Below are 13,571 nucleotides of genomic sequence, written 5' to 3' on the forward strand. Positions count from 1 at the left end.
TAATTGTTATGGTTTTTGCCTTTTTGGTATGGCACAAACCCGCCGTTGTTCTTGATTTTCTCTCTCCTTCAAACCCTAAATCTAATTTTACTCTTTAATTCTTCAATTGCAAACCCCAATTTTCTGAAGATCATCAAATTCAAATTCGGAGTGATACAGATTAATTGATGGAGACTCAGATGTCGTATAGTTTGTTCGAAATACGACCAATTGTAAAATCCAAAACACCAGCTTTGAAATGGGTTAAAGAATGGTATTTCTCTTTCTTTTCCACTTTGCAATTTTTTTTTTTCCCAATTGATTTTTACCCTTTTAATTTCTGCTGTTTGCAATTTTTATCTAATTAATTTGTAAAGAAATCTTTTTTTTTTTTTTTTTTTTTTTTTTTTTTTTTTTTTTTTCTGTTTTGGTGGAATGTGATATGGGTTCAGTTGATTGTTACAATGTGTTAATGATTAACTGAAAAATCGTGGTTTTTATTACTTGTGATTATGATTTAAAATAGTCTGTCGACGGGTGTTCATTGGTTTGATACTGCTGATTTTGGTAATATATGCTATTTTCTGGGAGAAATGAGTTTGGAATTTCCGCAAGTTACCTTTCATTGATGGAATTCCACTTGGTTAATCATTATTATGATCATTGGTTATTGTGATATTTGATAACTGTTATGTTTGGGTGTCTATAGTGGAAGTCGAAAATTATCTAAGGGCGTCAAACTTGAAGTAATTATGGTACAAGATGCCGTGCGAGTATGAGGTTCGAGGAATATATAATATACGACATTTGACAGCATGTTATGCTTGATACAAACATAATGAATTAATGGTGTGCATAGAGAAAATTAATCTAACCATGATAGATGCTTAATGCTCTATTTGCACTCTTTATCGACTAGATTATCATCTACTCGATGTGCTTTATCACAGCAATTACGGTGGTATTAGATGGTTAGATAGACTTTGGTACTTGTGAAGTATCAGTTGAGAACAAAATATAGTATTACGTTGTGCTACTTTTTGGGGAGATATAGTAATACTCAAAGAAATAGGGATTTATGTAGGTTCCTGATTCTAAGGTATGTAGCTGAAGAATAACAAATTGACTGTGTAATAACATTCTCTAACCTATAGTTCTTCAATTGTAAATGTTGTAAGACAGTTGTTATGTTTAGAAATGAGGGAGTTCAAGGTGGATAAATTGAGAAATACTTTGTATAGGAGTATATATTATCATGAATGGGCATGTTATCATAAATGAGGTCATTGCTGCTGTATGGAAGGTAACAGGAAATTTTGTGAGACATCAAATAATGCACGTAGCTTCTGCCTTCTGAAATTTGGAGTAGCTTTGTGGATATTTGACTTTATTAGGTGTTATTTCCAATTAAGCATGTGTAACTGATAAATTAAATCCATGGTAGCTATCAGTATCATCCTTAATGAAAACTTGATTGTCTCTTGACCTCTCCTGCACTGTTCCTCGATATCACAATGATCTCTTGTCAACTGGATCTTCCATACTCTTTGACAATCACCATTTCTTTCTATTTGGCAACTCTGTACCTCTTTCTTCCCTTCCTATATAATCAGCATCTCTGTGAATTCTAGGATTTGCCTCACCTTCATTAAATAGATAAGGGCAATATTTTTGCTATTTGTTTGTCGATATTTATTTATCTTAGTGGTCAATGGTCATTTTTCCCCTTCTCGTCCTCTCTTCTAAAATAAAAACTAAACATATTAGACATAAGTTCCTTTAATCTGCACCAGAAAATCATTGCTACTTGTGAGAAATGTGTGAGGTGGATCTTGAAGGATTCCTCCAGAAGTTGCTTAAATGTTGCTTTAACATAAAGATGATGTATGTGGGATAGTATTGAAAATTTGTGTGAAAGTGCAGCTACTTGTGTGTGATGTGTGAAGTTGGTCTTGAAGGATTCCTTCAGGGGTTGCTGTTAATATTGCTTTAACGTAAAGATGATATTAATGATAGTTTTGAATTTTTTTGTGAAAATAAGAGGAATATGATTTATTCCTCTTAAGTTGTAAACATAAAGTGGGTAAAGTCAAGGTGAGCTTTAGTTCTGATTATGACACAAGTAAAAGAAATAAGAACAAAGCAAGAATTTATGTAGTCAATAAAATTTTAAAAGCTCATAATCCCAAAGGGTGAATAAAGTTAATCAATCGAACCATATTTAGTAACAAAAGACCTTGAGATAAAACATTTTCCAAGCCTCCAAGCCTCAAGCTTCATTTTTCTCAAATCTTATGGCACTTCCATAACTTATACTTCCTCCGTTTCTAAATAGATGGCCCTTAGCTCTTGGCACACATTTTAAGAAAGAAGGGAGAGAAAGTGTTGTGAGTAGCTTAATAACTTTGTTAGGTAATAAAGCATAATTAATTAAACCCACTATCCCATAACCCCACACCACACCACCGACACGACACTTGAAGCCACCAAGAGAATACTTCATCCTCCCTTTTGCCGTCTTGCGTCACTTCCATGACCACCTCCCCACCATAATTCCTCTCTCCTTCATCCAAGGTTCCACCCATTACCCTCTTTCTCTTTCATCCTCTTTCATTAGATCTACCCAATTCTTCTTTTCAATTTCCTTGTTTCATCATTTTTTCTCTACAAACCAAAAATAAAGAGTGGTTGGGTGGAAGTGGTGGTGGGTTATGGATCTAATAGTTAGAGGGTTTGAAGAGAGAGAATATAGAGCTAAGGTACGGCGTTGGTGGTGGTGGTGCCGGGGTGGTGATTTTTAGTAGTGGGTATGTGATTTTCGATGAGTTAGGATCACAGAGATGGATAATCGGTGCGAAGGGGGTGCAATTTCATGTAAAGGTAGCATATTTTGGTGGAGTTAGGGTGGTTTGGGTAGTTGGGCAATGAATGGATGATTTCCAGTGAGTTGCGGGTAGCACATTGTGATGGGTGGTGATTTTTGGTGGGGGTAGTGGTTGTACGGTGGAGAAGGTGGTGGCTTTCTGCGGTGGTTTGTTACACAAGGTGGTGGAAAATTTCAGTGGGTCAGGGGTGGCGGAAAGGGTGGTGGTATTTGGAGACGGGTGGTGGTTTTCAGTGGTTTCCGGTAAGGGTGGTGATTCCGGTGAGGGTGGTGGTTTTAATGGGGAAGGTGGGGCTTTAATGGAGAAGGGTTGAAGGAGCAGGGGATTTGGGGGTTATTAAGCATATGGTAAGTGGGAGCAATTAAGCGTAATTATGTGAGTTTGTAGATAAAAACTTTCCATTTATAGTATAGGTCAAGTAATGTGACATTTCCTTTTTAGGAATGTTAGTCTTCTAAATAGAAATGGAGGTAGTATTATCAGAGGCAAAACCCAAGTGAAATATGTTTGTTGGCCACAAGTTCATATAGAACAGATTTGAGTCAAAAGCATGTTGTCAAGGGCTAGGGTGTTAACATGAAAAGGTGGTTATTTGGCCAATGGTACCTTTTACTTGAACACTTGTGCCAGGAGATTGTGCTTGGCCTTATTGGGTTTTGTGCTCCACAATCAGCCTTCTTATAGTCCTCACCAATATGCTCAAGAGCTTAAGATATCACTTTTGATATTCTCTGCTCATATATCACTGGTGTTGTGCCTCGCTTGTTTTTTAACCTAACACAATTCAGAACATGAGAACACTGGCATGCATTTACATATTGTAGATATTTTGTATTTTTTTGCAAATTTCCTTATTTACTTAATTTATCTATTGTTTCTGATAAGCTGATGGCTTTTTGTAGGGTTCCTCAAGATGTTGTGGCTACTGGAGGGAAATGCTATCTTCTAAAATGGATTACAGGTTAACTTGCTCACTTTTCCGCAACTTTAGCATATGCAGCACTTTACCTTTTCCCATTGCCTCTTAAAATTTTTTTGATCAAAATGAAGTCACTTGTACGTATGAGTCTGAGGTAGTCTTATAATTATAACAGTAATAGAATAATCAGATGGATGGTATAAAATACAAGAATATCTAGTGACAAACATTACTTTGGTAAAGAAGTCCTATCCTGGCTCCCCAAATGTCTGTTTCTTGTTGGTGACTTTTTCCTTTTTCCACCCTTTAAATAAGGCAGGGGTTGGTGTTTGGGGGAACAACACAGATACTTATAATTTATGCAATTGAACTAAAGATGTTGTGTTCAACGCCAGAAAAATAATCACGTTAGAATAGTTGGGATTCCGTTGTATTAAAATATTATTCATTCCTTTGTTCATGCTTTCAATCTGAAGTTAGCAGATTGTAGGTGTTGCTTTCAGGAATACTGTGCTGATTAAAGTGCTATAAAGGATTTGTCCGTTCTCATTTGCTACATATTTATTTACTGCCAGATTGACTGGAATATTACATTTCTTCACTTGATTACTAGTAGGGTTGTTCATCGGTCAAAGACCGGGCCAAACCGACGGCTGATAATTTAAAAGTTGAGACTTGTAGACCAGACTGATAAATCTGGTCCAATAGCCTAACCGGACCAATTTTTAGAATTTTTGTCTATATTTTACAATATTTCTATAGTAATGTGGAAAAATAAGAAAAAGAAAATGGATTATTTAATGCCTTTTTTGAAAGTCTAATGCGTAGTACAAAATAACTTGTAATATGTAAATATTCCTGACATATTTGAAGAATGAAGATAAAAGTAAAATCTAGACGTTTTTATGCGCAATTTAAACAAAAATTGGTCCAAGACCGGTTATTAAAGGGTTTTGGACAAGACCGAACTAGGGACCGGAAAATTAAATTTCTTGATTTGGAGGCCGTATTGGATCTCTTTGGTTTGGTTTGATTCGGTCCATTTTTTCTCTCTGGCTTTTAAGCACCTCATGCCTGACATCATCCTTATGTATTATTGTAGGTGTATCAAATATTCATCCAACTTCTTAAATTTCATACCTGTTCATTTTAATATTTTTTCAGAGGATGCCTTGAAGGCTTTGAAAGAGAAAGCAAAAGAACCAGAGGCACCAGAACCAGAACCTGAACCAACAACAGAGGTTCTTTTCCTTTGTAGCTATGAAGGTTGTGGAAAGACTTTTATTGATGCTGGGGCTTTGAGAAAACACTCTCACATCCATGGAGAGAGGCAATATGTTTGTCACTATGAGGGCTGTGGAAAGGTTATACTTTTGTTTTGGCCCTTGTTTTACAAGAAGTCCTTTATGTATGGCATTGTGTCTCAATTTGGGTCCATTTTTGTTATTATTTTATTAAGCCCTGAGCATGAAATAATCTTGCTAAGGTAGATTCTAAATTTGTAATGACTAGAAATAGGTACTTAATTTCAAACACCTATTGCTCTATAGATGATTCAAGTTCTAACTTGTCAAAACTATTGTTGGAAAAAAAAAAACTTGAAAACACTTGTGTAGCTATGAAGCATAATTTGTGCATTGGTTTTTGATTATTTGGCGGCCTTTTTTATTTTACCAATTTGAGGGAAAAAAATCTTTAAAAAAGTAATCTATAGAAGCTCTCACATGTGCTTGTGGGTATTGTGTAGTGATGGGGATTTTTTTTTTTTTTTTTTAAAGATACCATCATACTTATGTTTTGCTTATACACCTTGTTTCTCATCTTTGTACTTGCACCTTTACAAAATGTTTGTGAAATATGTTAAGAGCTAATATCATAAAGCGACATGAATATAGAATCTTAGGCATTGTCAGGTGTTAAAACAACGAGGAAAAATAATTCTTCTTTCGTTTTATTTACTTGCAACACACCTCTTTGGCACGCAATTTAAGAAATAAATTGGACAAGGTAAATGGACAAATTACTAAAAATATAATTTTACCGCCATTAAGAAGAAATAAGTTTTCATAGTATAGTTTTATAGTATAATAGAACAGAGGAGGTACTTGCTAATGGTTGTCAATTGTATCCCAACTTAGACATGCCATTAATTGGCTAAACCTATGTGACTAGTGTTGATATTCTGGGATAACCCTTAGCGCATAGCTGCTATTTGTTAGCAAACATATAGGATAGAAAAATGTACCACTACATGCATAATAGGTGAGAGGTGGTAAGTATTTTTGGACAAAATATTTAATTTATAGGATGGTAAAAAGTATCACTGCATGCATAATAGTACACAAAAAATACTATTAAGACAACTTATACTTTAATGGTACATTATACAATATACATGCATAATGGTATATAATGGTACATTACAATGTACCACTAAAGAGTCAACTTTTTTCCAGAAGCTTGCCAAATTTACATTTCTACCCTCCTATGTGCTTTGTAAATGCATAGCAGCTATGTGCTGAGTTGCACTCGATATTCTGATGTGCTGCAAATCTAGTCATATATTCTAAATTGTGCTGTAGTTTTGGTCTAAATGTTTCCATTTATTTATTCTCATAGCTTATTTCACATCTATGTATAGTAATATAAACAACTGTCTGCTTTTATACTGCAGAAATTTTTGGATAGTTCAAAGTTAAAGAGACACTTTCTTATTCATACCGGTGAAAGAGATTTTGTATGTCCCCATGAGGGATGTGGTAAGGTAAACCATCTGTCTTTTAACTAACTCTAGTAAGATTATTTATCTTCCTCTTCATCATTGTGGCTCTTTCTTTCTCTGATTTTCTTGCTTTATCCTTTTGCTCTTTTAATAGTGTTTAGACAAGACATACACTAGCACAAGCATCTCCGGATATGAATTTAGAAGAACAGTACTGAAGCACCAACTTCTTTTTCTTTTTTTCTTTCTTGATGTGAAATACCGACTTTCCATGCTAAGAGCTAATATGCTTTTCAAATTAAGCTATGGATAACCACCCTTTCTGAGGGTTTCCTAAGGTGTTCTATCTGCTGTTAAAGAGATAGTGTTCGACTTCTCAGTAATAAGAAAACAGGCTGATTCCACCATTATGACTTTCCTTAAACAATTTTTACATGTATATTGTAATGTTAATATTCTCTGAGTTAAAATGAGATACGCTTACTCTACAAAATGGGTTTTTTTTTTTTTTTTTTTTTTTATTTTTAATGTATTATAAATATCAAAATTTGGGAGCATTTTTCTTTGAAAAAAAATTTATGCAAGTGAGACTACACTGTGAATGTAGTTGTATAAAACAGTCTTAATAAACTATTGTTATTTGTATGTTTTCTCTTATTACTACCAGAAACTCAAAATTTTTTCCTTTAGGCTTAGCAGGCTGCCTTGTGAGTTGATTCAAATCGAAATTTATTCTACCAACAGTTTTCTTACAATAACAGAAAGTTTGAATTATGAATTTCAAATAAGTTGATTATCTCCACCCTGAGCTATCAAACCGTTGAACCCTCAAACATTGATTCATTCTTAAACCTGATTTGTTTGAAGTATAAACCAGTTAAAGCAAACACCTGAGCAGTTTGTGCTATAGTGTGCTTCACAATTTCATTTCCTTGTGGATAAACTGTTCACAGTGTTTGGTCTCCTGGGTCGCATGTAATTGAATCAACCTGGGTTTCATGTCCTGCATCAAACATGTTTTCTTTGTGTTATTGTACTCAAAGCATGCTTCTGTGTTTTTCTTGTAATTCTGTTTATTTTGCTTGAATCTTTTTTATACTCAATTTCTTACTCATCTATGGTATACATGTGCAGGCTTTTTCCTTGGATTTCAATTTGAGATCCCATATGAAAACGCATTCCCAAGAAAATTATCACATCTGTCCATATTCTGACTGTGGGAAGCGATATGCGCATGAATATAAACTTAAAAATCATATTGCATCTCACCATGAAAAGGTCCGTGCTTTGTGCATTATATCTTTCTTTTATCATTATTATTATTTTTCTGTAGCTTTATGTCAATCTACGCTTTTTGAATATTTGGCTCCTATTTTTATGGTCCAATTCCTCGATAAGTTTCATTGCTGCCGAGTCCAAAATAAATATTACAGGAACCAAGGGTTTTGAACTCTTGACATAATAGTTGTAACTCAAAGCTTTAGTATTGGGCCAATACATCTTAGATGCATATTTTTCTGTTGTTTATATATTTTCAATACTAAATCAACAACTTGGAGTAGTGAGGCTTTGTTACCATGTTTAAGTTTCACCATTGCATCAGGCATCTTTCCTCTACTCTCAATTTAAAATATGAATGTATTCTTTTAGTATCTTTATTTTATTTCCCTATATACTGCATTTGGTCTAAGACCTTGATTGATAAGGTAGGAAGTCAGTGGGATAAGCTAAGAACGAAAGCTCATTTTAAGAATTCAAAGTTTCAAATTTTAAATATGAGAAACATTATTACTCAAAATATGTTTTATTTATACTGCACAAACAATACTCCGCAACATATAAGTTTACCCAATTCCTTGTATGGCTCCTATAGAGTAGCTTCAGCTGCCTTAGCCCATAAAGAAGTGCAAGGACTCAGCCTAAGCCTGACATCCGTTTCACTTATGCTAGAAGGATCAAGAAATAGCCAGAAGTTTGCTGAGTTGTCAGGTGGTTAAATTCAGTTTTGGGGAAAAGGGTAGATTGGTAATCTCAGGAAAAGTTTGTTAGGAGTTTGTTATTTTTGGATGGCATGCTTATGGTGTGCTTAAGTTTGTTTTTGGCTTAATTTTTGGGGTATTAATAGGAGATTGGTTAAAGGGGAAGGTATCAAGAAATTAATTAAGAAAGTTGTTTTGGGAGAGCTCCTTCCTCTCGAAAGAAGGCTGTATTGTTGGATACTCTGTTCAATAATACTTCTATCATTCCCTTGGCTGCCATTGTTTCTATCATTCTAGCTTGTTATCTCACTGAATCTCTTACTAATCTCTAGCAAGAAGCTAGTAAAATTACTTTATCCCTCAGTGGATCATGTGATAGCAACACCATTAAACTTCAGCCATTTCACTTTGATCAATCACGCCACGAAATAGCCATTATCAATTTATCATTCATCTTTTAGCTTATGGCTTTAAACTCTGTATAATATACTATGCATGATACTTTTCCTGTGTTCTCAATTTAGGAAACAAAAACGAAATTACTACTGATATACCTAGTAATTTGTACAAAAATATGTAAATCTAAAGAACTGTGATTAATCTTTCAAATACTAATTCCTGGGTGATAAATAACTAGATTAGACACTTGAGGTGGCAAAAACCATCAAAGGATAACAAAACTATCTCTTTTAAGCTTCAGAACCATGCTTTAAAAGTTTTAACACTGAAAAGAAGCCTTCTAGCTGACAAAAACTCTCTTATTTTGAAAAGATTGTTTACTTGGGTGCTAGATCTTGTTTAAAAACACCTCCGGAATTTTTGGCGTGATTCACTAGGTGATGGTCCAAATATCAGTATCATAGTAAGACACAATCCGTGTCGAAGTGTCCGAACATATAAATGACGAAGTGTCCAAATATATGATAAAATTTCAGACGTGGTTTTTTGGTGTGTCCGAGACGTACTGTCTTGTGTTCAACACGTGTTGGTGTCCAACACCGTGTCCTACGTGGACAAAACTGTTGGGTGAAGTGTTTGTGTATCCTAGTTTACAAGTACCAATACTAATCAGCTGCCTTGGGCGGCAACATCAAGAATGATCTTTTCTCTCTAAAGTACTACTTAACCTCTGAAGCAGTTTTTATATGCATTAATAATATCTTCCCCTTCCAAATATAATTTTCTATTTAGTTCTTTTTCTGGGGGGTGGTGGACTGGTGAGGGTAGTGATAGTGGCTTTTTTTTTATTATTTTTTTGAAAAAAGTGATAGTGGCTATTAACCTTTATGTTATTAAACTTTGGAGATTATTATTCAATAATCCGAACTTTATAGGGTGTTTGCTTTTGTTGGTCCCTAGTGACCGGTAACCTGTTAAAGAGGTTTTTTTTTTTTTTTTGGGGTTTGATGGACATGTGTCACTCTCTAATTAGTAAAATAATGAAAAACTAAAAAAATGAAAAAGAAAAAAAAAACAGCCCACCCCAACCCCCCACGACACCATGTCACCATCACCACTACCCAACCTTCCGGCAGCCCACCTTCCCACAACCCTCACTCAACCTTCCGACAGACCCACTCCACAACCCCCACCACTGCGGAACCCCCTCTCCCACCCATTGAAACCGCCACCACAATCCCACCGCAATATACACCGGCAAGTCCATAACATCCTCAAAATTGATCTCATCATTCCCGTAAAAAGTTTAGACATCGCAACGCACCTCATCGTTCCGAATTCTTCATCGTTCCGATCTCGAAACATCAGCAACTCTTCAACCACCAAAAACACCGAATTCTTTATTGTTCCGATCTCGAAACTCAAGGATTGCGGAAACATGATTCGGCGTCTACGAAATTGGCTTTAATGAAATGCTAGTGTTGATCGCCGATTGATTTTAGTGAAATTGCAGAAACCAGCCATTGAATTGGGGTGGGAATCGGGGTGATTCTTGGGAGGGGACCGATTTCAGTGGATGGGAGAGGGGGTTCTGCGGTGGTGAGTGGTGTGGAGTGGGGCTGCCGGAGGGTGGCATGGTGTGGAGGAGGGTGGCGCGGGCAGACCTGTTTTTTTTTTTCATTTTTTAATTTTTTAGTTTTCTTTTTTTTTTTTTTTATAATTTTTTTTTTTTTAAATTTGTTTGAACACTCACATGATGACACATGTCTATCAACCTGTTATAATAGATTGGGTGACCGGTTGGGACCAATCAAAGCAAACACCCTATAAAGTTCGGATTAAAATAATAATCTAAAGTTGGGATTATTAATAGTAAATGGGTCAAAGTTGGAATTATTAAAACCAATTTTTCCTTTTTTTTTAATGTTTTTTTTGGTTTTTAATATCAATAAAATAATAATTATAAGTCATATATGACTGTACCAGAACACTGCGGTCGATTAGAATGCTTGTTCTCTTCCATCAATGTTGAATGTCATGACTTTCTCCATTTTTCTAAGTGCATTGGTTTGATCGTCATCAAGTCCTAGGAGGGTAAATTAACGAGTAAATTATTGTGTTGGGGGGGGGGGGGGTTGTCACGGAAATAAAATGTATATCAAGGATAAAGTGGGTGGAAAAAAATGGATCTGATAGGACATAATATTAAAAAAATAAAATAGTAAAGAGTAGGGAACTAGGAACCATGATAGGGGAGAGAGATGATAAAAAAGCAATAGAAGATTTTCTAAAACAAAGGCCAATTATAGAAAGTATTACTCTAAATATTCAGGGAGTATAATAATGTTTTTTTTATATGTGATTTAGATAGATTAAAATTTTCTCATTGTAAGGCAGTACATGGGATTGTAATTTTTGATTTTCCTTTGTATGAGTCTGGACTGAAGGAGCTTAATAAACAGTTGATGGGTTTAGTTCAATGTAGTCTAAAGTATCTGAAGGTTTCTCTTTTTCATACTATTTGATTGAAAATGTTATTTGATATTGCAAAGAATTCTTATGCAAACCTTGGAAATGAATCTGGTGTTTTGGGATACAATATGTTTTTGCCTACCTGAGTTGCTGACATTGGACAAACTAAACAGACTGCAACTCCTACTCTCTTTGGATCCAATTTTTTGTTTGCCCTTCTGGTTTTAGATAGTTAAACCTTGTGTATTTAAGATGTATTGTATGAAGTATGGGACTTATACTATGTTTTACTCCTGTTGATTTACATTTTTCATGTTGTGATTTCAGAATTCAGCTGAAGTCGTAAAATACACCCCGCCCGTGGAGAAACCTGTAAAAACTCCCAAGCCTGCTAGTGCAGCGTATTGTGCATCCTCAGACAGGCCTTTTACTTGCCCTTATGAAGGATGTGATAAGGCCTACATTCATGAGTATAAGTTGAACCTCCATTTGAGGAGAGAACATCCTGGCCACTATGCAGAAGAAAATGCTAAGACTCCACAGCCTAATAATGTTGATAATGAGATGGATGAAGCCAGTGACCAAGATGCTTATGCGTACAAACGCTCAACTGGAAAGAATTTGAAACAGAGTAGACCTAAGCCAAACATAAAATTACCGCCATCAAAGATGACACAGCGTAAAAGCTCTGGTATTTCTCCTGCTAACGTGAGTATGATTAAAAAACCTTGGCCAATTAAAGGGGACATGTATGAGGAAGAAGACAGTGAAGAAACAGAAGAAGATCGTGATAATGGTGAAGATGGATTGAGGTACCGGGAAAATAACGAGGATGATGATGAGGAGACAGATGAGGATTAACTGTCAAATTAATGCAACTTTGCAACCTTTCTGTGTTGCTCAGCTCTATATGGTTAACTGTAAAAATGTCGGCTTCTGGAAAACTTAGGTGTTTGATCGCATCTTCATAGCTAATACGGAGTATTGATCATCTAATCTATCTCTTTTTTTGTTTCCATTGAAAGTTTAGCTAAAGATGTACCAACTTGATTTTACCTAGGCTATATTTAGTTTACCTTGTTTCAAGACTTGTTGCCTATTTATCTGACCAATTTCATAGCAGATCAATTTGAAATAAGAAGAAATTTGGTCAGAAAAAAATAGAAGAGAGGGGTGTGTGTGTGTGTGTGTGTGTGGGGGGGGGGGGGGGGGGGGGGTTGTTATGTCATGTAAGTATTGTATTTAGAACTAGTTTTAAATAATAAGATTTATTAATAACAATAAATAAAAAATAAAAATAAAAATAAAAATAAAAGATTTATTAATAACAATAGTCAATTGAAATGGAGTAAATTGAAATCAAATGACTTATGTAGCATATTTTTTTTAATGTGGGGGCTGCCACAAACGGAGGGGAAGGGGCTACCAAAAAAGGAGGTGGAGGGAAAGGGGGCTATTAGATAGGTTGGGAAAGTTTTAAAAAAAAAAATAATTTTAACTTTTGGACCAATACTAAAGCGACATGTGGACTTTGTAGGCCTTACTAACGAATTTCATCTAAGAGTCGGTTAAGTAGTAGTAAATTCATTTTTTGAGCTTTTTTATGGTGTTAAAGTAAAAGCTTTTATGCTTGTCAAAAAAAAGTAAAAGCTTTTATTTGTAGAGAAGGTATTGTGTCAATCCGGACTGACGAAATATTTCGTCAGTCCGGACTGATAAAATACAGATTTTTGATATCCTCAATTGGTGGGATGATATCCTCTATGGGATGGATGGTATCCTCTATTGACTGGATGATATCCTCTACTAATTGGATGATATCCTTTATTGGCTATATGATATCCTTTATGGGCTGGATGATATTTCGTCAGTCCGAACTGACAAAATGCAGATTTTTGATATCCTCAATTGGTGGGATGATATCCTTTATTGGATGGATGATATTCTCTATTGGTTGGATAATATCCTTTATTGGCTATATGATATCCGTTAAGGGTTGGATGATATTTCTACTGGCTAAATGATATCCTCTATTGGCTGGATGATATGCTTTACTAACTGGATTATATCCTTTATTGTCTATATGATATCCTTTATTGGCCGGATGATACTTCTACTGGTTGGATGATATCCTCTATTGGTTGGTTGATATCCTTTTATTGGCTATATGATATCCTTTATTGGTTGGATGGTATTTCTACTAGCTAGATGATATC

At 35.1% G+C, this 13,571-nt stretch overlaps 1 protein-coding gene across 1 annotated transcript; it reads left to right on the forward strand.

The window, feature by feature from the left end:
• Nucleotides 1-27: 27 nt before the first annotated feature.
• LOC145563822 (zinc finger transcription factor YY1-like) lies at nt 28-12,384 on the forward strand. Its single transcript, XM_081624246.1, has 6 exons — nt 28-253; nt 3,767-3,825; nt 4,948-5,147; nt 6,458-6,547; nt 7,640-7,783; nt 11,683-12,384. The coding sequence occupies exons 1-6, from the start codon at nt 168-170 to the stop codon at nt 12,214-12,216; spliced, it is 1,113 nt and encodes a 370-aa protein (XP_081480372.1). The 5' UTR covers nt 28-167; the 3' UTR covers nt 12,217-12,384.
• The last annotated feature ends 1,187 nt before the right edge of the window (nt 12,385-13,571 follow it).

Source organism: Chenopodium album, chromosome 10 (assembly GCF_948465745.1).
Source record: "Chenopodium album chromosome 10, dcCheAlbu1.1, whole genome shotgun sequence".
In the NCBI taxonomy this organism is placed as follows: domain Eukaryota; kingdom Viridiplantae; phylum Streptophyta; class Magnoliopsida; order Caryophyllales; family Amaranthaceae; genus Chenopodium; species Chenopodium album.